The 25,656-nt window shown below is 35.5% G+C and overlaps 2 protein-coding genes across 3 annotated transcripts in view; both read left to right on the top strand.

Annotated features, from left to right (window-relative positions):
- Positions 1 to 5,118: 5,118 nt before the first annotated feature.
- On the top strand, positions 5,119 to 6,019 carry LOC141396708 (uncharacterized). The gene is made up of 3 exons (XM_073972336.1): positions 5,119 to 5,303; positions 5,380 to 5,538; positions 5,603 to 6,019. The coding sequence occupies exons 1-3, from the start codon at positions 5,196 to 5,198 to the stop codon at positions 5,933 to 5,935; spliced, it is 600 nt and encodes a 199-aa protein (XP_073828437.1). The 5' UTR covers positions 5,119 to 5,195; the 3' UTR covers positions 5,936 to 6,019.
- A 6,745-nt stretch (positions 6,020 to 12,764) lies between these two features.
- The window catches only part of LOC141398544 (alanine aminotransferase 1), a 50,706-nt gene continuing 37,814 nt past the window's right edge, over positions 12,765 to 25,656 (top strand). The window contains exon 1 of one of the 2 annotated variants that reach the window (XM_073975908.1): positions 12,765 to 13,008. The gene's annotated coding sequence lies outside the window, so the exon portion shown is untranslated. Of the gene's footprint in view, positions 13,041 to 25,656 lie in introns of both variants that reach the window. The other variant, XM_073975907.1, reaches the window with a different exon arrangement.

The raw sequence follows: 25,656 nt of genomic DNA, 5'->3' as shown, positions 1-25,656 counted from the left end.
CAAACTCAAATATATAATAGATAATTATTTGTTTATCACACCAGAGGCTTGTGGTCAGAATATCATTATTGGTCTGTTCCTTTACTTCTGAAAATGGTAAAACCGGCAAAAGTAGTAAAAGTTGAAAACTGCTCCCATATGAATTGTATTGTCTCTGAAGTAAAGGAACGCTTTTCGAGTAAAAAGTTGTAAAACTTGAAGATTCTTGAACGTAAAGGAACAGGGCTTATGTCGGCCCTAAATGCTACGTTATAGAGAAGTTCGAATGTATACGGCTGTGGAAACGTACTATATATCGTGAAAGTGTACTTGTACTGTTTTGACAGCAAATGAAGACATCAGTTGGTATTAGTGTATCACCTTCTTTATTGCGCAATGGCCCCAAGAAGACTAACAGCTTGTTTCAAAGAATACCACAATGTCTTCTCATAGAAGACCAAGAGGTCTTTCCATAGAAGAACACAAGGGCTTCATAGAAAGAAGAACACAGCTTCTTCTAAAGGAAGACCACAAGGTCATCTTATAGATGACTACAAGGTCATCTTATAGAACGTCTTCGCAAAGACTCATAGGCGACCACAGGTTCTTCATAAAGAAGACACAATGACTTCTAATAGAAAACCACGAAGTCTTCATAGAAAACCACAAGATATTTTTTACTCCCAATTGCTGCCCACTAGGGACTTGAGGACCTTGTTCCTACATATCAACCTATCGCAGGTAGCTATGACATGCACGGATGACGTGAATATACTGCCGAATGTAATCCCATGACTCTTGGGTAGTTAGTGGTCGGAATTCTGTTACCATTGACCAAGACATTCTAAGTGCTCAGTTGAAATTTGCATATTCCTCGCGCCCAAAAGGATTTAAGGATGATACCTGAGGCCAAGATCGTACAATTTTCAGCGTACCTTACGATCTCAATGCAGTTTAGAGGGGGTGAACTAAATGAAAGGTGGAGGTTAAATAGTATCGAGAATATCACCTCACCTTTGAAGACTGTTGGGAACTTGTTTTACTCTATGGGTCTTCGACGTTTTGTTTCTGAATTCCACGTTCTACTCGTATTCAAACTTCAAACTTGGCCGAACGGTAGTCTACTCTACTCTACTACACTTCCCTATCGTACAGCTTGTTATGGTTGAGTCTTGTTCTAATAAGTATATCTACAGATATGGCGTGATGCACTTTTTTAGTGATGTGCTGCTTACGGAACCCTTGCTGAATAGCTATTTTTGACGCATGGGGGGAGCCCAAAAGTCTTTGCTAAGGTCGATAAAAGCGAAATCGGTCTGAACCATTCTTCTTTTGCTGACATCCTTGCCTGATTATAACGGGACCAACCTGGCCATTTTCCAAACTTCGGGCATGATGTGGGTCACTAGGTACAGGTTGAAAACGTTGGTGAGAAACTCACCTCCTGATTTATCCAGATGTATCAGCAATTACCAGGGCCACCAGTCCCGACTCCGTTTGGGGACCAACTGGTTGTAGTCTTCTTGGTTACAAGGTCGTACCAGAGAATTTATTTCGGACCACGGGTTGCCCCTAGGTCTGGTTAGTAGCCTCGTCTGGTCGTTGATGTCGACCCCTTGTGAGAGTATCGTGGTGGTTGCAGTTGTACCCAAATCGCCGAAAGGGTCTCCGCCTGCCTTACGTGTGGAGTTGCATTGCAACCGGCTGTCTGAGCCATAGAAAGATAGAAATTTTAGATGGGTTCCGCACCAAACCAATGTGGTGAACAGGATCATTCACTTGAACACAATTGGTACCTCACTATTATTGGGGGCGCTGGTTGGTCGCTTGTAATCAGCTCAGTGTTGTGTGACCAGGGTTTCGGAGTCGAGGTATTGTTGGCCCGACTCCGACTCCAGGCGAGTTTTTTCACGACTCCTGGTCGACTCCGAGAGTGAATTCCTATACTAAAAAAGTTTTTCCTATATTTTGGCCTATATAGGCTAATCTGTTAGTTTTTCCGTACATATTGTTACGAATGTAACTGATAGGTTTAAGTTAGTTTAGTTTAATTTCCGTTAATTTAAAAATTTGAATTGTAACGTAAAGTTTTATTACGCAGTTACTGTATTTAAGCAACAACAATTATCATGTAGAATTATCTTCATTATTCTAGATGTTCTTTACCTTTCATTAATGTGCTTTTATTTTGTTTGCCATAGTCATGTAATTACTGTTTAGTTTGTCACTTCTTTTCTTACATTTATTTGTTGTTGTAATTACGTCATTGATCATCCCCCATGTATGTATGTGAGTATGGTTGTTCGCTTAGTGCGAATGTGCGTCTGTGTGTTCGTTGTACAGATTCGAGGTGTTGCCATATGCTCTAGATATTTCTCGAACAGGGAGACTTTGGGATATAAATGCAGGGGAACTGGCAATGACGAGTTGAGTCGTGTTTTAAGCGTTGAACTGAACAGATCGGTTAAATAAGAGCTGCGTGCTAACTAGAGACTTGCTGTGTGCTTTGTAATTAAAGTCGGTTCTGAATAAGTGTAATAAAGTAAATAAAGCATTGTGGAAACGTAATCTAAAACGAACCCTGTTTTATTTGGTACAAATCGTACTGGGGAATAAAACAACGTCTACACGGAGATTAGTTAAATCTAATTCCGTAACAATCTTCATTAGAAATGGAATTCGTTCGAATACATTCAAACATATCATTGTTTCTGCCGAATCTTACATTGAAAAATAGCCAAGTTAGAAAGTTTTTGTCGGTTTTCCTTTTTTTGCACGAGTATATTCTGGACGGAATTCTTCCGCGTGAGAAAATCATTAAGATTTCAAAATATGTGAAAATGAAGGGGCAATACAAAACATAAGAACTACATGCAATAAACATTATAAGCAATTCATGACCAAGTTTCAAACTGGATGTTAGCCAAAATTTTAGTGTGCTTAGCCTTAAAAGGCTAAAGCTCAACAAAAGCTATTTTAGCAGATTTTTTTCTTCATCTGAAAAAGAAAAATATTACAAAGTTTTGAGGCCGTCTACGAAACCCTGTTTTTATTAAAGCATTTTGCGGTGCCAACTCTAGCTCGAAAATGTCATGTGCATTCTAAGTCATAACGCCATCTATGGCTTAGTAGCCGGAATGAATCAGCTGATATACTAGATATATGACATTCGGACAAAGTACATTGTTTACATTGTCGATGTCATGCAAATCACTCATTGGAATGAGACATTGCTTGTTCTTGTTCAGGAAAACCAAAATTGCAGGTTATCGATGCTAAATCAAAACCTTTGTTCCTTTACTTTTTTAATGGTAAAAGTGGTAAAAGAGAAAACTGTCAAAATTGCTCTCTTATGAACATTTTACCAGAAAAGTAGAGGAACGAAAAAATTTTAGATCTGGTAGCAATGTCAAAAAGAAACATAAATAATTAATTTTCTTCTTTTATTTCACAGTTTTTAATTTTGTTTTGTCAGCGTTCGCCTTTTTTTCTGTTTCTCGTTAAATTTTTTCTTCATTGTGAAATAATCGCCAAACAAATGTCGACAAATCAGTTCTACCATTTTTTACCTGCAGAAATTTGTCTGGTAGCCTGTGGTAGAAGAAAAAGGCATAGGTGATCTCTCACTCTCTAAAAATTGCTGCCAGTTTTACCACTTTTTGGTGTTAAGGAACGCTTTGCAGGTTAAAAATGGTAACCTCAGGTAAGTAAAGGAACCCAACCCTTTCCTTTTTGATCGACTTGGCAGCTGGAGGTGAGAATTGGAGGAGAATAGCATTTTTCACGTCGACAACAACCACGGGAAGTGAAAATTACCTCATCCCCGAGTAATTAAAGATCCCTCGATGATCCTTCATCGGAATACCAACAAACCATGGTTTTCGTCCACAATAAAATGAACCACAATAATAATTTGACATTGTGCTGAAAATCTTAGCAAAGGATATTTTATTAAATCTTCAACTAGAACATAAATTACAACTACTTATAACAATCAATAGGTGTGTTCGTTTACTCAACAATTTGTACAAGTTCAGTAACTTCTTGTAATCGGCTAAGGTCTTTTGCATTGTACTGTACAGTAAACGAACAACATCCAGTAACAATTTGTACAAATTTTGAGTAAACGAACACACCTATTGATTGTTATAAGTAGTTGTAATACTAAATACTAAATCCACAGAGTATCGACGTATAATACCTCACCTGCGCTGCTACATCGAGGGAACCACATCCAAGCACCTGCACCTATTTTGGTGTATTTGCCTGTGTTGCCAATCGATTTGTCATAATTTGGTTGATTAGCGCCTAAAAGTATGCTATACCTTTACACATGACGCACGGTTGGCAATATTTTTATTACTAAATCGTGTTACCAATGTAATTGTTTAAATTAGTTCAGTTAGTGCCTAAGAGTATACTATGCGGTTAATACATGGACACGATTGACAATATTACTAATATTACTACTGATAATATGTACACTAGGGTGGTGACCCAAAAAAACATATTTTTGGAACTCCTAGCCTCTAAATTTGTTCTATTTTATCCGAAAACCTTACATAAAATTTTATCGGGATCGGTTAACGTCACCCCGTGCCTACCGAGCGATCTTTGTTTCCATAGTAATTTGTATGGGGCCAAAGGTGCATTTTCACGAAAATTCTCTAAAGGCCGCAATTATGGTCCGATCTAAGAAAAACCTTGACAAACAGTGGTTGAAAATCTAATCCTACAGAAATTTGTGAAAATCGGATAGGGTTTTGATATAGCTATATCAGCCAAATATGCATATTGGAGCTATATCAGAATCCTATTCGATTTTCAAAAATTTGTGCATACGTTAAATCAAATCCTCATGAAGAATGTCAACCCGGCAAAACATTGCAAACGGCGTTTTAGCTACTCCAGACATTCATTCTGGTATTTATAAAGATGGCTGTAGGACAAAAATTTCGCGGTGTTGCATGAATTTTGGGCAAAGCAAACTTATAATAACGTTTTCACATTTACATGACTTAACATGTGAATCAAGATAACAAACTAGAAATCTGCATGTCATTTGTAATATGTATGTAGATTAATATCGAAACATGGCACAAACTCGCCATAAATAAAAAATAAATAAAAGTGGTAACTTCCATGTGAATTGCAAGCAGTTTAAATTCTATCCCAGTGTGGTTGAAACGATTGTTATAAAGTCGAGTGTGGTAATAATGGTTTTTGATTTTAACAAATTAGGACTATGGCAATTAGTGTTCCATCTACTCTGTTCGGTGGTCCTAACAGATGCCATGATACCTGACATACCAGGCGCCAATGAAGTGATTATCTGCAAATGTAATTCAAGGTGTTAAAAATGTTGACATAAAACTCTCTTGCTTTCTTTATTTCTTACAGAAAACATGGACTTATGAGGTGAAATCATTGGAGACTTATTCAGCCGATGAGAGTATAGTAAAATTTGACGTAACTATCGAACGAGTTTCTCGCGGTGTTTATGCCATATCAGGATCAATTACCTTGAATGTTGATGTTTACGAGGATCATCAATGTGATGTAATGTTGTCATAAATATCGTTTCCAGGATACACATACTTATTTGTTTAAATACTAATTTCAGATTGAGGGTGTTGTTTATCGCAGTGATAATGGTGTGCACGATTACAAGATATTACCCTTTAAAGTGCCTCGTCAACACTTAATTACTGCATTTAATACTTTCTACAAGGATATGCTAATGGATTCACTTAGTCAGTGTTCAAATTTACCTGTGTTTGAGCATAAATTGGAGCCACCTTTGCGAAAGGGTGTCTACACACTTGAAAAATGCCAGTTTAGTCAAGACGGGTTTCCTAATCACATGGCTGAGGGTTTTTATAAAACAGAAATATTCGGTAGTGGCTATGTGGATTGGAAATTTACGGTCGTTTCGCAAGTTGAATATGTACATTAATAAGATTGTTATTCATATATATGTAAATTGGTTTTAAATATTGAAATATAATTATTTGTATATCACACCAGAGGCTTGTGGTCAAAATAGCATTATTTCATTTCATCTCTGAAAAAAACTCCACTTCGTCGGCCCCAAATGCTACGTTATAGAGAAGTTCGAATGTATACGGCTGTGGAAATGTACTATATATCGTGAAAATGTACTAACAAATTGTGGGGGAAAGTTATTACAGCCCCAAAGAATACAAAATTTCAGTCATAGAATAATGCGGTTATATCCCTGAATCCCTGAACCTGTGCTGACAAATGTCTGGGGAAATGTTATATAGGCCTAAAGCACGGCCAATTTATGAAGGTGATCCAAAAGGCGACTTCAGGCTATAGTCTTTATTTGCTGTAAAAAATTTTTGCGCGAAATATCCACAAAAGATAAAAGAATACAGGAAAATATTCTTCGAGTAGCTTAGTTCCGGTCCACACTAGAGTAAATTTCATTAAAAAATTTCATGAAATTAGGTGTTTTCAGGCCGAATTCCCCATTACAGCAATTTTATGATTTTACTCTACTATGTCGAAGGTCACACTAGAGTGGTTTCATTGAAACTTTCAGGGATTCTTAAATCGAGTACGCCACTACAACAACTTCATGATTTTACTCTAGTATGTAAATCGACCTAGGAACCCTGGATTTCATGAAATTGTTTCAATGAAACCATCTAGTGTGACCAAGGACTATGGAACTCAATCTAGAGACTCATAATTTCATGTTAAAATTTCAGCGAAATTATTCTAGTTTGGACCGGGACTTAAATAAAGATGTTGTACACAAATATTCTTTATAGAAACGAAATATTTGTTATATACAGTCTGTCGCAAAAATTAGTATACACCGTTGAAACCAAAATGTATTAGCGATAAATATCACTATAACTTATTGAAATCTACGAACAATTAGTTTTATTTGATAGACAAGAAGGTTGTCTTCCGTAATAACAATTAAAAGTGCGCAATATTTGCATACATTAGCAAATGTACGGTTCGAATCCCAAAAAGACCAAAATTTATGTCGCAAAAGTTAGTATACAACGGAGAATCCTCGTGGAACTGTGTAAAAAACTCTTGATATTTTTGAACGAAATGAAACTAAATCTATACTTAAGCTCATAAAGAGTATATTAATTGGTTTTAATTAATTTTTGATTAAAATTAGGTTTTGACAGCAAATGAAGACATCAGTTCATGATCCAAATAGAAGGGCATCAAAAAGACAAGCTGATACCTCCATTTCCTGTCAAAATATATTGTCGTTGTTTGAAATTGAACAAAAAAACATACGGGTATGTTCTGAGACATACTTCACCTCTCACTTCACGCCTCAAGCATTTTGCTCACCCCATTTACTCCAATCTTTTGCGAATTTGTTGGGGCTAAGATTCATTAGGGTATTTAAAAAGAATAGTACATCCTAGTCCATCCATAAAATACTCGAAAAATAAGCGTAAATGGGGTGAACAAAATGCTTGAGGCGGGAAGTGACACGTGAAGTGTATCTCAGAACATAGCCGATAGTTACCCATAGCAAAATTATCAAAACAAATTTTGGTTATTTCAACCAAATGTTTAAATTCTTTTGAAATATCGCGAATAAAAAATTTGTCTTCAATTATCTTTGTGTTTTGTGGCGTTTATTGTTGTATGATATAAAAGAAACCAAAAATAAATAAACATTTTTAATAATAACAAAATCAAAACGAAATAATTTGTATTCCCAGCAACAACAACTTTTGACAACAAATGAAGGTGCAGAGTTGTATTTGTTGGTGACTTTGCCGATTGGATGACCTTCTTTATTGGGCCATGCATCTTGCACCATGGCTCAAAGAAGACTAACAGATTGTTTCAAAGAATACCACAAGGTCTTCTTATAGAAGACCACAAGGTCTTATCATAGAAGACCAAGATCCCTGTTTTTATTAAAGCATTTTGCGGTGCCAACTCTAGCTCAAAAACTAATAAACCAATTGTCATATATTTTTGTGGCCGAAAACGATAAAATACAGTTTATATGCTGCATACAAAATAAAATAAATTGTTTCCATCCAACGGTCATACTTAGGCAATATTTTTCCGATCGACTTAAAAATTTTGATCACATATTCTATGCTGTTTATGTATACTTTCTACTTTTTCTGAATGCGAACGAAAAACACCTAAACTTTGCTTTTCATGGTAATATTGACTTTGTTTTTGCTTCGAAACAACTAGCAAATTTGAAAATCGTACACGGGTTTAGTAGTTTTTCTTTCGTTTTCATTTTCGTTCGGTAAGTGAAACTGCTGCTGAACTTGATTCTTTTGGTACTCAACATTATGGGCCTGTTTCACTATGTCGAAAGAAAATGAATGCGAAAGAAAAACACCTAAAATTTGCTTTTCATGGTAATATTGACTTTGTTTTTGCGTCGCAACAACTAAAAAATTTGAAAATCATACATGAGTTAAATAGCTTTTCTTTCGTTTTCATATTCGTTAAACATAGTGAAACAGGCCGTATATTTGTAAGGACTTTTACGATTCTTAGACCGCCATCAGACCATCTGCTTTTTCACATGTATGAATCAGCTGGTCTGTATATTAGTACACCCAAAGTGACAACATACATACGAAAAAGCAGATGGTCTGATGGCCGCCTTAGATCATAATTTCTGTTTTAATTTTGCTGTCCCCACTTCGAGGTTGAATTTCAAATAACGAGAATATTATGAGATAATTATGTTTAATTGTCATACATTTTTAATCAAATATTTAGCAATTATGAGCAAACCCGATTTTTTGAACACCCTAATGATAAGGAATATCGACCAACAAATCTTCACACATTTCTTCTCTAAGATTTATATCAAATAATAACAACATGAAGTTATCTTTATATGATTTTTAACTAAGTTTAAATCAGTTTATCCAAAGGTACTATAAAGCTATGTGTGCCCGTGTGCCGGAGCTGGCAAAAAATCGATGGCACTATCGATAATATCGATTATTATTTAAAAATTCAATATCGATAGATAGTTTTGCCTATCGATATTATCGGAATAAAAACCCCTAACCTGAAATCCATTGAAATAAATAGAAATTTCGATGCTATTCGGTTATGTGTGTGTGTAAGAAAGTAAGTCCATAGTCACACGTACACATTTTTCGGTGAAATAAAATTTATTTTTTTAAATTTTTTATAAAATAAAATCAGTTGTTTATTCTCCTTTACATCTCTGTGAACTACTTTTGCATAATTTCAAGAAAATCATTGACATTTCCGCCATTTTCATCTCCAAATTAATGGCGATGACAACTTAACGATAATATCGATAGCAATCGATATTTTAAAACATTATATCGAAAATATCTAATGTTGGGAAAATCGATGGTTTGCCAGCTCTACCGTGTGCCCATACATAACACTGTGCAACATTTTTAAGGTGATCTTGTGCAAACAATTCGAACTGAGTATTTTTTGAAAGAACAGACCCAAACGACAAGAAACCCTAGTTGGGTTTTGTTGTGTCAGATCCATGTCGTATTTTATGGTCCCATCTAAACATGGTTAAATTTTGAGTTTTTAAAGAAATTCGGGGCTATATCTCTGAAACCAATGCGAATCTTCTTATGATCTCTGAAGCAAATTTGTAGATAAGGACAAGAATTAAATATTTGGGGAAATAATGAACTCGAAAGACTACATTTATTGCCTCAAATTTCAAAATATATGCAAAAATATTCCCTGGAATGTAATACACAACTCTTCAGAACATGTCATTGTTGTAAAATGCCTCTATGCCTTTGTTTTCAGTAAATTTTTCAACGGCGATTTAATAAAAATGTTAATAATGTAGTGAAATCCGAAATGCGAGAATAAACTGTTGGTGTGAACTGTGTTTGAAATGCGTGTTGTAAAAGATATGATGCAAATACCGCATGAAGTAAGCATTTTAGAGTTTCAAAATGTTCTAAAGAATTGTTGAGAACTTTATTTGGAAGATTTTTGCAAAAGTTCACTTGGTTCAACTCCCAATAGTTTAGCCGATACTGTACAATTGTGTAAAATGTTATATATTTTATAGATTTTGATGCCCTAGATGGAGTTTTTCTTATGTGTTTTTTTTTTCAATTAAAATAATTTATTGACAGTTTTTATGTTTTGTTTACAAATAACAGTTACACTACCCTGCAAAAAAGTTTGGAAGTAGTGCAATGCAGAGTTATGATTTCAATACCTCTTTCGATGCAGTCCACACGGAGTTATGAAAAATGCACTCCGCTCGATACATTTAGAAGCACTCGCTTATAGATTCCTAGCCAAGCAAGCCAATTTATTGATCCCTACAGTCGCAGTATTTTTTCTGAACACAAGAGTGTCTAAAATTATAAGTATTGGTAAAAAAATAAAGAAATACAAACTTAAGATACGAACATTGCTGTAATTCACGAGACGCAAATTATTTTTGAATTGGAGTTAGAGTTTTTTGGAAATCTGAACTGGAGTTGGAGGAAAAATGAAAAACCATTTGGATGATGAAGCAATATCAGTTGCGGTGTCACAAAAAGCAGAGCAGAGGAAGTAAACTCAGTTATGATCAAATTTAATGGAGAGTTTTAATAATTTGCATTAGTGTAATAAAGTTAATATTCTTGTTTACACGAATAAGCAATGTATTTTATTTATTTTGGGATATTTGCAATGGCTTGAATTTTATAGCATCTTTAGACTGCATTTAAATTCAATCCTAAACATTACATCAAAGGCTGTGATTTGGATCCTAGCTGTGTGCCGTGGAAGCAAAATGGAGTGCATCCTAGCTGCGCGCTCTCTTGTAAAATTCATAGGTGAATTCATAGGAAAAGATGTACTCCAGCAGCACTTGTTCTAGTGATTTAACTGCATTCGCGGATGCAAACTTTTTTCTGGGATAGATATGGAATGTTTCTATTTCGTGTCATATGACATGATGGTACATGAATGGTTTATGAATTTTCATTCATGATTTTCAAATTTATGTAACAAAATCTAAAAATATTTATTTTTGAAATTAAAATAATTTATTGACAGTTTTTATGTTTTGTTTACAAATAACAGTGACACTAGTATTACTTACAAAAACAAACTTCCATGTGGTTGTTGTTACGTTTGTTGTACAACACTTGCCTCTACCTGTAAAATAATTATAATTATTGACAAAGACATAGAACTGTAAAGATTGGACATAGTGCATAATGCAGTTCAATTTTACTTTAAACCATAGAGGGTGTTTGTGTATAACAGACAACTAACAGAACACGACGGCAACAAAAACAAGTATAACATAATTTTATGTCACCATATTGGAACATAACATTATGTTAGACCTCCAGCGCCATCTGCCGATGTATAGTAGCAATGTAAATGTCCCATCTTGTTATATTTTATGTCTTTGTTATTGATGTATGAGTTGCCAATATGAAAGCTTACATAAATTGCGTCAAAGACATACAATCTTAAAGATTGGACATCATGCAAAATTTTTTAAATTTTCATATTCAAGCATAGAGGGCGTTTATGTATAACATACAATTAACAGAAACAAAAGCGTACACCAATGTGAACTATGTTAAATATAACATAATTCATGTCACCATATTGTAACTTCACATTATGTTAGACCACCAGTACCATCTGCCGATGTATAGTAGCAATGTAAATGTCCCATCTTGTTATATTTTATGTCTTTGTTATTGATGTATGAGTTGCCAATATGAAAGCCAAGTCCCAATTTACATTGGGCGAGTTTACTTGCGGCAATTGTCAGTTTGTAGGTGAGAGAGGGTGCTGAGCGGCAAAGGGTTACCATATGCCTCACCTCTCTCTCCTACAAAATGACAATTGCCGCAAGTAAACTCGCCCAATGTAAATTGGGACTTACATAAATTGCGTTAATGTTCAACTATAGGTGGAGCTCCGTGTAAATATTTCATTCGACAGATGTCGCTAAATATACAAATTTCGAGTTTTCACACATAGATGGCATATTTGTAAATTTCGGGGAGCTAAAAATGGCAATTTCATTCAATCTCATGACGGACAAAAAGTTCCAAACCCAAAGATTCCAAAGAGAGATTATGCAATTAATGATCTGTGACTAATTTTGCAATTAGTTTAATCCCAGAATTGTTGTTGTTTTCATTACATTAAAATTACCTCTGTGCGCTAAATAGATTTCGCCAATCGTTTCCATTGTGTGCATACATTAAACAACACTTTTTAGTCTGGCAACTCTATGGCAAAACTCCCCACCATGGTACAAATACACAGGTAGCCGCATCGGCAATTGTTGGCAACATTAGATGTCAAAATTTGACATAAATTCAATGCAATTGACACATTATGTTACAATCAGCTGTCATGATAATGCTACCTGTATTATTGTACCATGCTCCCCACCAATCACTACTCATGGTTCACACATTCGCAACAGTTGCTGCAATTTTACAATTCCGTTTTGACTGTTTTTCTTATGTTTAACAGAAGGGTTGCATTTTTTATGATTTTTGTAACAAACGTACTTTGTGAACAAAAAAGTACTATTCATGTACCAAAACAACTTGAATTGCCTGTAATAAAAAATAAAATTGTGTTTTTATGAAATAAAAAACGGATGAATTCGGATGAAAATCAATGATGCAGGTAAAAATTCCCCAAAAAATGCGTGATGCCAGAAGTTCCAAAATTTGATTGTACGTTTTCTACCCACGTTTTCTACTTTTTTTCTACCCCTGCAGAATGTGAAAATAAAGGTCAAAACGGAATTGTAAAATTGCAGCAACTGTTGCCTATGTGTGAACCATGAGTCAGTTGTGGAGAAATGGTACTTTCTCTCGCGCAGTTTATTTACTTCTTAAAAAATAACACTGAAAACAACAAAAGTTTTGTTATTTTCTGCCTTTTCGTGTGCTTTTAATTGTCTCAGTTTGCCAATTCCGTGGTGAAGTTAAGTTCAGTCGTGTTTTTGCGTCGAAACATCATCGTTGTGTGATTTTCTCGGTTAGTTCATTTATTCGAAGATTCTAGTCTACGTAAGCGCCATTAAATTATTTAATTTATGTGACTTTTTTATAAAATATTTCAACATATATAAAAAAACACGTGCTATCTTTTTAAAAAAATTATCAAAATATCTTGTAAAAAGTTAAAGTCCCCATCTTAGCAAAATTATGATAAAAACTACTGGGAAAGTAGCAGAGAAGTTTGTGTGTATGCTATGCATGTTGCAAAAAAGAAGATAGAAGATTATGTGATGAGTTTGTATTATTTTTTTTTAATTTCATTTATCAAAATATAAACAAGACAAGGTCATTTATTGCGGTTAGATAATCATTTTTTAAGAAAATATAATACATATACAAATCATGCTAACAATTAAAAATTATACTGTAAAATGCATTATGTCACATAATATTTGTAAGCTAATTGAATTTATGCTAACCAAACATAAAACGGGGAGTGTAGAATGCAAAAGGTGGAGATTTAAAAAAAGTTGGACCGCATATTTTTATACATACATTCCTCAAAAAATCGATAGAGCTTATTTCGTTGTTCCGTCTAGTCTAGGTCAACCGGCATTTTATTTTGTCAATATCTTTCTTTACATTCGTTTATACAAATATTTTTTGTGTTTTCTTTTTGTTTATGTTGTGTGTTTTGTTGTAGTTTTTTATTGTTGTTTACATTTGCAACAGTTTGTTTGTTGTTGGCCTTTTTACTGCCTTCCAATGTCGCGACTCGCGACGAGCATGTAATAGTGAATAGCGTTGTTTGCCTCTTTCTTTATTGCTCTCCACAACTACCCCCACCCACAGTTGTTGTCATTTTTTGATTGGCGTTAATTTTATAACAACAATCGCTAACACTTGGCAAATTAATCCACCATTTCCATTTGTTAGTATGTACTTGGTAGAATAGATAACCACATGATTTAGGTCATATTAATTGGCCTGTTATTGTTGTCCCTCTGATGATTACCAGATCACAACGATTTATTTCGGCTTAAATTGAATGTTTTCATTAAGCTCGGATCGGGACCGAATTTTTTCACAGGTAGGTCTCGTCATCCTGATCACAAATATATATAACATTTATTGCTTTATAGTTCCAGAGATATGGGCCTCTGAAGTTCCGAAAATTGTCTTGTTAAAGCCCGATTAATTACACAAAAATTTATGATTTTAAAGAAAATTTTGTTCCCGTTCCCTAGATTGGCACCTGTCCGTAGGAGAAAGTCTTAAATCCCCGGCCGAAGACCGGCTATTTAGGGAAAATTTATGATTTTAACGAAAATTTTGTTGCCGTTCCCGAGATTTGCACCTGTCCATAGAAAAAGTCTTAAATCCCAGGCCGAAGGCCGTCTATTTATAATTAAATATATAAATACCCAGCAAAATAAATTGGAAGTAGTGCAATGTGGACTAGTTCTGTCACGGCATGTTTTTAACCGCAGTCCAGTCCTCACATTTTAACCGCATTTGGATGCAATCCAAAGAATCACATCCACTTGTCACATTTTAACAACATCCGGATGCAGTTCAACGGAGTCGTGAAAAAGGCTCACAATTTAACAGCATCCGGATGCAGTCCAAACGGAGTCGTGAAAAAGGCACTCCGTTCGCTACATTTTATTAGCAGTTGTTAGAGATCCCTATATGTACATAAATCAGATTGTACATCTCTACAGGCAGCGGCTTTCATTTTCCAAAAAGAGATAAGCGTGTTAACATGTCCAAACATTTGTTAATACAAACTAAATAATATTTAATATTTAAATAATATTTAATTTGTGAACATTTTTCCGGCAACTCACCAGAAGAAAATTTCCGAATGGAGTGCGGTTGGAGTACGTCTCGAAATCTTAACTGGTGATGGGAAGACAACCCATTTAGCAAATGAAGCAAAAACAGTTCAGCTTGGAACAAATGCAAGCGGAGGAAACACGCATGTTTGCGATTGAATTCAATGGAGAATTTTCATAATTTGTGTTAATGTAATAAAGTTGTTAATATTTTTGTTTTGCACAAATAATAAATGCATTTTATTTGTTATGGCATATTTTGTAATGGCTTGCACAATTTTCGCAGAATGCCTGTACCAAACACGTGCTTTGGACTGCCTCCTATTCTACCCCAAAGGGTTAGTTAAAATGCAATGCCAAAGGGTCAGTTAAAATGCAGTGCCAGAGGGTCAGTTAAAATGCAGTGCAAAAGGGTCAGTTAAAATGCAGTGCCAAAGGGTTAGTTAAAATGCAGTGCTTTGGAGTGCATCTTTCAGTAGTCACGCTCTTGTAAAAATCATCAGTGAAAATGCATAATTTGATGCACATCCAGATCACTTGTACATATCATTTAACTGCATCTTTGGAGGCAAACATTTTGCTGGGTATGATCGTATATTCATTAAGCTTTACAATAGTACCCATATTATCATTATCCGATCAAAAATAACGAAGTTACATACAAAGGAATTTTCGGAACTTCAGAGACCAATATCTCAGGTAGTATGGACTTCCGCAATAAATTTTATATATATTTGTGATCAGGGTGACGAGACCTACCCGAACCGAGCTTAATGAAAACATACAACTAGCTTCGAGATTTCTTCCCCTGATATGTACGTTTTTTAAAAAAAAAACGGATATGTTTTGCTTTAATCATTATAGTTACTACACTAATCGAGCCGAAGTAGAGAAGAATCTCCTAAACGATAGAATTAAGCCGGTGCAATTATGGCCTCGGATGCAGATCTCTTTGATATGTTTACAACAGATAGTTCTTGGGGACCTGAGTTCAACGATATACATATGTACATACATTTTTTTTCTTGCAGAAATCCATACTCTCCGAGATATGGACCTTCAAAATGCGAAAGTAGCCATGATGTTTATACCATCAGCATTTAGGCTAAAGACGGTAAATAGACTTTCATACGACCAAAATGTGCCTCATCGAAATAAAGGTTTTAGACCCTAAGTATGTTTGGATAAAATCCGTTTCAGACAACTTGGAGTCGATTTATCCATTTACCTCCGTCTGTGTGTCTGACTGGATGGAGCACACTAAAACTCTCGAACGGATCAACCGATTCGGCCCAAAATTACTTACTTTGTTGGCCCATTACAGAACATTTGTTCCATAGACCGAACTAAGAAAAGATCTCCAATTCTCTCTGTTTTGTGCTTCGCTTTTTGGAATACCACGGCTTGTCATCTCATCATCCACTTGTTTGCGCCATCTCTTCGTTGGCCTGCCAATTCTGCGTGCACCGCCATGTGGCTCGAATTTATACGCCTTTTTGCGGGTTCATCATCGCTCATTCTTATTATTTGGCCTAGCCAACGCAATCGCTGCATCTCGATACGTTTAACTATATTAATGTCGTTGTATAGCAGATACAGCTCGTGGTCATACGACGTCGATATTCACCGTCAACGCAGATCGGTCCGTACATCTTTCGAAGAATTTTTCTCTCAAACATGCCAAGCACTGCCTTATCTGCTTGCGCAAGTACTCAGGCTTTGGAACCATACATCAGCACAGGTAGTATCAGTGTTTTGTAAAGCGTTATTTTTGTTTGACGAGTTGTGTGCTTAAAGCCCAAAATTTAAACTTTCGCTCAAAATTTAACCTTCGTAATATTTTGTCCAAACTTAAACTTTAATTTATCAGTCGACTCCTCCAGGAAAATTGAAGATCTACTCTCGAATCGCTTTGATTTTTTTGCAACAACATGTGTTCGCAGTGTTTAAAAGGGCAAGTCCATATTTCCATATGGTACACTGGGGCTGTCCTATCCACCATATGGTGATTAGAATGGCTCTCACGGTAACACCCGAGTAAGTACTGCAACGAAAGCATGTCATTGTGTTACTATACTGGAAGAATCATTGTGTCGTCATGTATATGGTCCACTGTATATGGTGCAGTTTTCAGGGCGGCATTCTGACAGGTTTGAGTATTTTTCCATCGCGTTCCACTTGTATTCCTGAACCATATTAGCGCCGCATAGCTTATCACGTTATATGTGGTCAACAACTTTATCTGCACCTTAACTGCTGCGGACTCTTGAATTGAGGGCCTTTTTCCTACTTTTCAGTTTGTCGCAGATAGCTGTAGCATGGTAGATCATGGTGGTAAGATCAGTCAGATAGGAATTCAGCCTTTCACAAATGACATCAGGGAAGGTACCTGACGTCAAGATCGTACAATCATCCGCATACGTTACGATCTCAATGGCATATGGATGCGGTGGAATACAGGAAATGTTGAGTTCAAAAGATTGTGTTATAATTTATTTTCCTAATGTGGCGAAAAACGCTCCCTAACAAAAAGTTAAATTCCGATATAATAAATGGTCTAAGCTCAATGAAATTTCACACAGACTTAGCTGACAATATTGTTGAAGCATTTTAAAATCATTTTCATATTTTGTTATACTAATTTTTAGTTATTTGTGTTCAAATGCAAAAGATGCCGACTACTGGTACATGCCGGACTTAGGGACATTTACCCTACAAACCTCTTGTTAGCAAACTGGCTTCATTTGTATTCGCGTTACTTTGTGATCCTTTATGTCTTGTTGATCAATTTTGATTTTATGTGATTTCCACAATCAATCAAATAAAGTCAAAAGTAAAAAAAAAACTGTATTGAATAGGTATAAAAAAGGGTTTCCCTAGCGTAAGTACACCCCGATTCTATTTTGGATCAATGATCCTTCTAATTGGACAATGTACCACATTTTGTTTTTGTAAGAAGTTCCGAACCCATTAACTTGTTTGTGGCTTGAATTGAAATAGTCACTTATTCATTTAATTACAAAAAAATATATATTTTATAAAAATTATATTTGTTCAACAGACCAATCGGAATAGAGTTTATGGAAAGAAAGGGGACACTGCCATATACCTGTCCATCCCACGGCGGCGGGTTCTTCGTTACCGGATTGACACGAAACCACACCTCAGTTTACAGTGTATTTGTATCGTTTTTCAGGGTTGGTCAGCATATCCCGAAATGCATGCTCCGGATTCTTTTGATCCGTGTAGGGACGTAGGAAAACCCAGAACCAATATGTGTTCGATTTGTCACATCAGCATTCACCACACTCTCACTTCGGTTATATACAATAGATGCCGTCGTGTATGTGAGCTACAACAACAATAACCGCACAACCATTATTTAACGCCGTATTTAATGCTCATCATGAGTTGTGGTATTCGGTACTCGGATATGACTGAGCAGATTGATAGCTCTAAGCTTTGCATGGTCAATAAGGATGCCCCTACCAAAATTGCAGATTGTCACAGTTCGCTAGATATAACCTTCTTGTCACCTAGTCTGACAAATGAAGTTACCTGGCAACCCAACTCCCTATAGTTGTCAACATCAGCAGACCGCCCGATTTCATCACCTCTGAATGCCGCAGTTTTATCAATCATGGGAAAGCTAATTGGCTTAGTTTCAAAGATTTCACTAACCATACCTGATGTTCGAAGACGTTCCTAGACATCACTGCTGCAGCCGATCGCTATGCACTTGCTGGACAAATACCCAAAGTGAGTCCGAATTTCCCAACAGAGGGACTGGCTGTATGGGCGAGATGAGCTTCGTCAAGCCAACACTAATGACCCCAGAGTTGACACTGGAAGTTAATAGGTTGGTCGGTGAGCATAGGCGGTACAAGTGGTTAAATCATGTGAAAAGTTCCAACATTGGAACCGGAATAAGTAAAGTGTGGGCAACGGTTACGTCACTCTCGAAACCTGGGAAGAACGAAGATAGGACCTCAGGACGTTACGCTTACTGATCCGAAGAGGTGTTCAAGTCGGACCGCTAAATCATCCATAGGCTCTGATTGAATCTGCATGGTAATGCTGGCACTGCTGGATACCCCGGGAGTGGCTGCCAGGAAATACGATGAATTGGGTGAGGCACAACAACGTCTAACGGTGACGCACTGTATTATAGCTGCCGTGATAAAGCATGAGTTTGCTTGCGGATTTGTAGCTGGTCGGATGTAAAAGGGTCTGGTATCCAGCTTCACAGTGGTGATTAAACGATTTGCTACAATTCGTATAGAAGCAACACTTTTCAGCATCAGATTTATTTGGGCTAATGCATCCACAGAAGACAAGGACGAACGGACCAAAGATAAATTTTATGAGCGCTGAGAAGAAACACATGACTATTGTCCTGAACGTGACATTACATTTATTCTATGTGACTTTTATTGCCGAAATTGGAAAGGAGAATAACTTTGCCCCATTAGTCTGAAAATTCAGTCTCCCCAGTGAAACTTCTGACAAAGAAATCAGGTTGATAGACTTCGCAGCGGAGAAAACATGGTAGTTGGCAGTACAAGATTTAAGCATATCGACATTCATTGTTCCTAGGAGCTAACATGGACTCGTATCACCATATTGTTGCAGAAAAGGTACGTGCTGCGTATCCGATTAAACATTGGAAATAAAGTACGATTACACACAACACAGAAGTTGGATCATATTCAACTCATCTGGAACTATTGTTAAATGAAAGCACCGTCGACAATGTTATTTCAAAAAATGTTTTCAAAAGTGTAAATTTTCTATATTTATGTTTGTATGTGCCCAATTCGATTTTGAATAAATTTATTTTGTCGTTTGTTAACTCTGTCAAATATGTTTTGACACAATAGGAGTACCACAGGAAAAATTGTAATCAGATGTTTGATGTGTCCTACCTTGTAATGATTGTACTATAGTGCCGACTACTGGAACATGTCAGGATGACAACTAGCAAAAAAGCATTATTTATGCCATGTTCATACCAGCATTTGAATAACGTCGTTCGTTCTCATAATTACGTACACGAATTAACCCGTTCATACGACATGGTACACAATTCATAGCAACATGATTCATATTTTCATAGTTTTTGTTTACTAATTTTAAAGAAAGTTCAGCCAAAAGACGAGTAAAGTTAATTGATGTGAACTGAAAAAATATTTGTCCTTCTTTCAGATATCTATTTAATATTAAATTATATTAGTTTCATTCATGTTTTCTATTTTTTCTAACAATTTTTGGTGTTTTCAGAATATTTTCAAACTTTTCTATTTTAAAAATTAACGAGAGAGAGACCTGCCAAAATAACTTTTTGGTATACAGACTTTCCGGCAGGCATTTGATTTTTGTTGCTAAATTTGAACGCGAATTTGAAACGATGGACAAGAAATGCAAGTGCATTGAAAGAGAAGACACAATTTTCTATGATTTGAATATATACTAGTCGTTAAAACATTTACTTTTCATTCATATCTTGCAGTTTTTCTAAAAATGTTTGGGTTTTTAATAAATTTTTAAATTTTGTTTTTTTCCTGTCATAATTAATTTATTTCGATAAATTCTCTCATTTGTTAGAGATGGGACATATTTTATCGTCGTTCTGAGAGTACTTTAAATTGAACAATGTACACAAATCGTTGTTCGTTCTCAAAATTTTGTATGGGAAATGAAGTAATTACATCGTAATTTGGGGTCGAACAACGAATAGAGAGCGAATTATCGTCAGTCTGAACAAGGCATTATCAAATTCGAACATTTCACAAGTTTTATAAAAAAATTCAAAATTTCTTTATACCATCGGAAAGTAAACTAACAGCCTGTTTCTGTATGTCGAAACGAAAATGTGTGCGAATGAAAAACGCCCAAACTCGATTGGGTTTTTCAAATTTGTTTATGATTTTGAATGAAAAGCAAAGGTAAAACTATTTCGAAAAATAAGGTTCGGGTGTTTCATTCGCACACATTCTTCTTTCGACATACAGAAACTGGCTGCAAATTTCGAAGCAAGTAAGCTTCGGTTCATTACAATTGCAAAAATTTACTCGAAATGGCGAATGATAAAAGTTAGGCAAATCCTTAAAGTGCCTACTATTGGTGCCCTTATCCTATAAGACCAATTTCAAATATCCTTCCTTCGACATTGATTTTAACTTCGATTTCGGGTTTTGTACACTCATCAGACAAGTTTCCCAAAGGCTGATTGCTTCTTAGATGTGAATATTCTCAGCTTTCTACCAAAGCATCTTGAGTGATAAGAAAATTAATCGGGGACATTGGACTGTTCGATCGATTTTTATGTGATAACATTATAACCTGCATTTGAAAAAGTAAACAAAACATAATATGTAATGACGTCGTCTTGTTGATATTTATGAATTATGCACAACCCTTGAGAGTATTATGGCGATCTTTTAGCCTGTTAGAGACAATATTTATATTTTAAAAATACATAATGTCTGACTACAAACTTCTAACTGCTGCTACTGTATCGTAGTCAAAATTGGCCTCTGAGAGCTGATAGAAATCTTTCTCCTATCACTTTCCTCTTTTCGTTTTATTGATTTATTTGTTTTTTGCAATTTTTTACGTCATTAACTTTACTCTGTTGTTTACTTGTTTTTTCAATAAATAATTGTTTTCATTTTTTTAGATGTCCATTTTCATATTCTCGTGTACTTTGCTCTCAAAGTCACCATATGTTCAAAAATATAAAATTGTTTGCTTCTTTTTTGTTTTTTCTTTGGTAGCAATTACGAAAATAATGACAAAAATGTATTATTTTGTTGAGTGTTTGCCAAAAAATTAATAAACTAATACAAACACAACTCTTCTAAACAATAGGCCATCACGTATACCAAATACTTTTCACAATACAATTTGTTCAATTATATCTATACAACCAAATTATTTTCTTTATGACCTAATGTATCACATGTATTTCGCTACTACACTTTGCACCTTTTGTTTATCTATTTTGATAAATTAGAAATTGGTTCTCCTACCCCAATCAATATTAGAATGGCTAAAACATTTTCTTTGTCATGTATTTGAATGTCAATGAACACAAACAAAAATGGGTAGCGCACACACCCCTCATTTGTATGGGACACTTTTTCTATTTTGGCGGCAAAAACACAACTCATGCAAATTAACGTTGGCTAACACGCCGAAAAACTAGCTAAGAATAAATCACTTTTTTATATTCGTTTAGTATTGCAAATAAATATTCTTATTAACTTGTTGCCATAAAACTATGGCGAGAAAAATGCTACCAACCAAAGGGCAACAACACGAAATCCCCTAACAATGTCTGCTTTATTATGCAAAACAGTAAATATAATGTGCGATAATTATGAGTGTCTGATATCTAATCAAATCGTGGCGTGTTTTCAGATACAGTTCAAGAGGTGTAGGATTTTTTGGTGGATTTAGTAAATAATAAGTAGTCAGTCTACTGAGAAGGTATATTTACGGTGACCAATATTTTTGGACGAAAATAGAGTACATGTACGAGGGCTACTATATAAGTTTCTGGCCTATGCAACAATTCGTATCGCCAGGCTTCATTTGACATTTCTATTGGAAAGTTTGACATTTTACTCAGTACGATTTGTCGTACTACCATGTGTTGCGTTGTTTACATTGACCTAAAAAAATCAATTTAGTGGGGTCATTTTCACAACTTTCGACATGGCAAGAATGCATCGATGAAATTAAATCTTAGTATAGCGATGAAGTACCATCCTATAGCACTGTGAAAAACTAATTTAATGAATTCAATCGTTGCCGACGCTCGCTTCAATACAAAGGTCGTCCAAAAACGGCCGTTGTGCCAGATAGTTCCGCTGTGCCATTCTATATATGCTGAGAAAGCGGTATCAACCAGCTTGCATTCGCCTCAAAAATGGTTTGACTCGTTTGATTCCGTGTCGATCGGTTCAAGCGATTTCGAAAGAATGCGCTCACAGTTCTTCAAAAGACGTTTATAAGATCGTCGCAGGTGAAGAATCATGGATCTATGCGTATGAGCCCGAAGCATAACAGCAATCGGCAGAACATGCTGTCGAAGCGTTTCAAAGGAGTCGAAAAGGGGCTTCGACAATTGGTTTGAGCACATGCAAAAGTACATAAATGAGCTGGAGAATACTTTAAAACACAATAAATTAATTTTTGTTGATAAATATTCGCATTTTCATTACTAGGCCAGAAAATTAGATAGTTGCCCTCGTACCCATTGAAGAAAAGTTGCAGGCCAAAAATTGGACGGGAATTACTATTCATAAGTATTTGTGAAATAAATCAAAAATAGAGGACATAGAGTGCGCTCAATGAAAATAGAGGACAAATAGAGTACGTTAAAAAATAGAGTACGGACGCCTAAAATAGAGTACTGTACTCTATAATAGAGTACGGTTGGTCACCGTAGGTATATTGCATGTTCGTCATATGTTATGGCTTTGGCACACACCACAATATGGAAATGGAATTTAACTTTTGGCTCTTAAAGTTGTCAAGTAGTCGACACGCTGCACATCATACTCCAATATAAAGGATATGTTTTGACATATCGATAATGAGACCAGAGTTATGTGGGTGATATTTATATTTTCTTGGAATTTTCTTTGCGATATCATAACAACTCAACATAAACTTTACCTGTCTTTGATGTTTGAATTTGAACTTTTCTTTGATTAAAGGACAGTTTTAGTTGCATGGTGGTGAAATCGGTTGGTCTAGATATAGTTATATGTAAATGTTTATCGGCCTGGATAATATGTATTAATACCATATTAACTTTTGTGTGTTGTATGTTCAAATAGTAATATCAGAAAGGAGAATAATTTTCTTTCGCAAATCTTAGTTAGCACCTAGCAGATCGTTTTATTTACATTATCTACATTTATTTTTAATAAATAACATTAGTACGTCACTTACGCTAATTATACTCTTGATTCTATGACAATGTTCGGCATGTGTTCAATTACACATGCATAAATATACAATATTATTATTAATATAAAACTTGACTATATATTTCTCATTAAATTCCAATTTTAATTCCGCAATACAAACATTCATTAATTCATTCATTTATTTTTGTCTCTTATCAATTACCAGACGTTAGATGCACCCAAACCAATGATCAACTTTCAATAACAATTGTATTAATACATACATATAATCAATTCAATCGATTTGAAAACATTCAATGTCCATTTCCATTTATTTACTTTTTTTATATTCCGGCTTTTAATGTTGTCTAAACTTGTTTACTAGGAATTTGTATGACTTTTCTTTCCTTTAGCTACAGTTCTCAGAAATGTTTTTGAAAATTCTACCACAGGTGGAGTTTTTTGTATTGATTTCAACGGTATATTATTTTCTTCTGGGAAATGTATAATTTCCGAAATATGACCATTTGAAGTTCCGAAAATTCCCTTGTTAAAGGCCGGCTACTTAGAGAAAAATTTTCAATTTCAAAGATATTTTGTTCCCGTGCCCGATATTTGCACCTGTGCATAGGAGAAAGTCTTAAATGCCCGACCGAAGTCCGTCTAATTAAAAAAAAATAAAATCTGATAGGGGTAGCTAAAGGAAAGAAGTTCAATTTGTATAAAGTGGGTAAACATTTCCTATTTATACCTTCAATATTATTTTCAAAATGTATGGAACAACTGCACCACAAAAATACAAGTTATAAGGAAAGAGTTTGGACAAAGCTATAAAAAATACGTTTACAGCAAAAAGGCCCAAGATCTGAGTACAAACACACATAATTTGTACTTGTACCCAAATTGTACGAAAAGCTTGGAAAGCAGGTTAGGTTAGGTTTGGGAATGTGTAGCCAAAATATTGACTACGCCACTCGGAGACCTGTCGGTCCATTGTGATCAGCCATAAATCAGAAAAAAAAGTTCAGATGTACCTGAAAAGACAAAGAAGAGAAAATAAAGAAAAAATAGGGTGGGGATGGGAAAGTAATAATAAGTGGATTGTTAAAGATGAAAATGTAATAAAGAAAGGAGGATGGTTTTATTTGGTGATGGTTAGAAAACCGCCAAAGAAGTAGTTACGCTTATGGGTTGCACCGTCCCAGCCAATTCAAATTTTTGATGATGTTATTGATGATTGTTGGTTCCATGTTTGAGTAGAAGGTTAAGCTTGGAGGAAAGGATACTCCTGTTAATCTATATCGCTTTCGAGTTAACATCGGGCAGCGATATCAAATATGCTCAATAGTCTCCGTTTCCTCCTCATCTTCACAGAGCCTGCAATAATCCACGCAAACATCCTGCCATTTGCCGATAAAAGCTCGGATGTTGCAATGACCAGTAATGACGCCCGTCAATACCCTGATTTCTGATTTGCTCAAATTTAAGAGTGAAGTTGTTCTGTTTGTTGATAGAGTCGGCCAAATGGCCCTTGACACGTTACAACTTGATTCATTATGCCATAGTTCCTTGGCTCGTTCTTCAAAGAACGTCTCCACTCTCCGAAACAGGTGGCATATGGGTGGTTTGATAGAATCAGTCATTGCTAGACTTGTTGATTGGGATCCATGTCTTGCCAGTTCATCTGTCTTCATGTTTCCAGTAATGTCTCAGTGTCCCGGTACCCAGCAGAGTCGGACAGCGTTTGTGAGGTTCACCAAAGCAGTTGTACACTCAAGAACGGCCTCAGACTTGATGTTGGAGGATTTGATGGCTTTAAGAGCCGGCTGACTAGCAACGAAGATACTCACCGGTTCAAAGATTTCTGCATCCAGACTTTTTATCAACTCTGCAGCCATTTTGATCGCGAAGATTTCAGCTTGGAAA

Source organism: Musca autumnalis, unplaced genomic scaffold (assembly GCF_047663935.1).
Source record: "Musca autumnalis isolate F117 unplaced genomic scaffold, ASM4766393v1 scaffold_3, whole genome shotgun sequence".
Classification (NCBI taxonomy): domain Eukaryota; kingdom Metazoa; phylum Arthropoda; class Insecta; order Diptera; family Muscidae; genus Musca; species Musca autumnalis.
The sequence above is the reverse complement of the archived record's forward strand: the minus strand, read 5'-3'. Positions and strand labels throughout refer to the sequence as shown.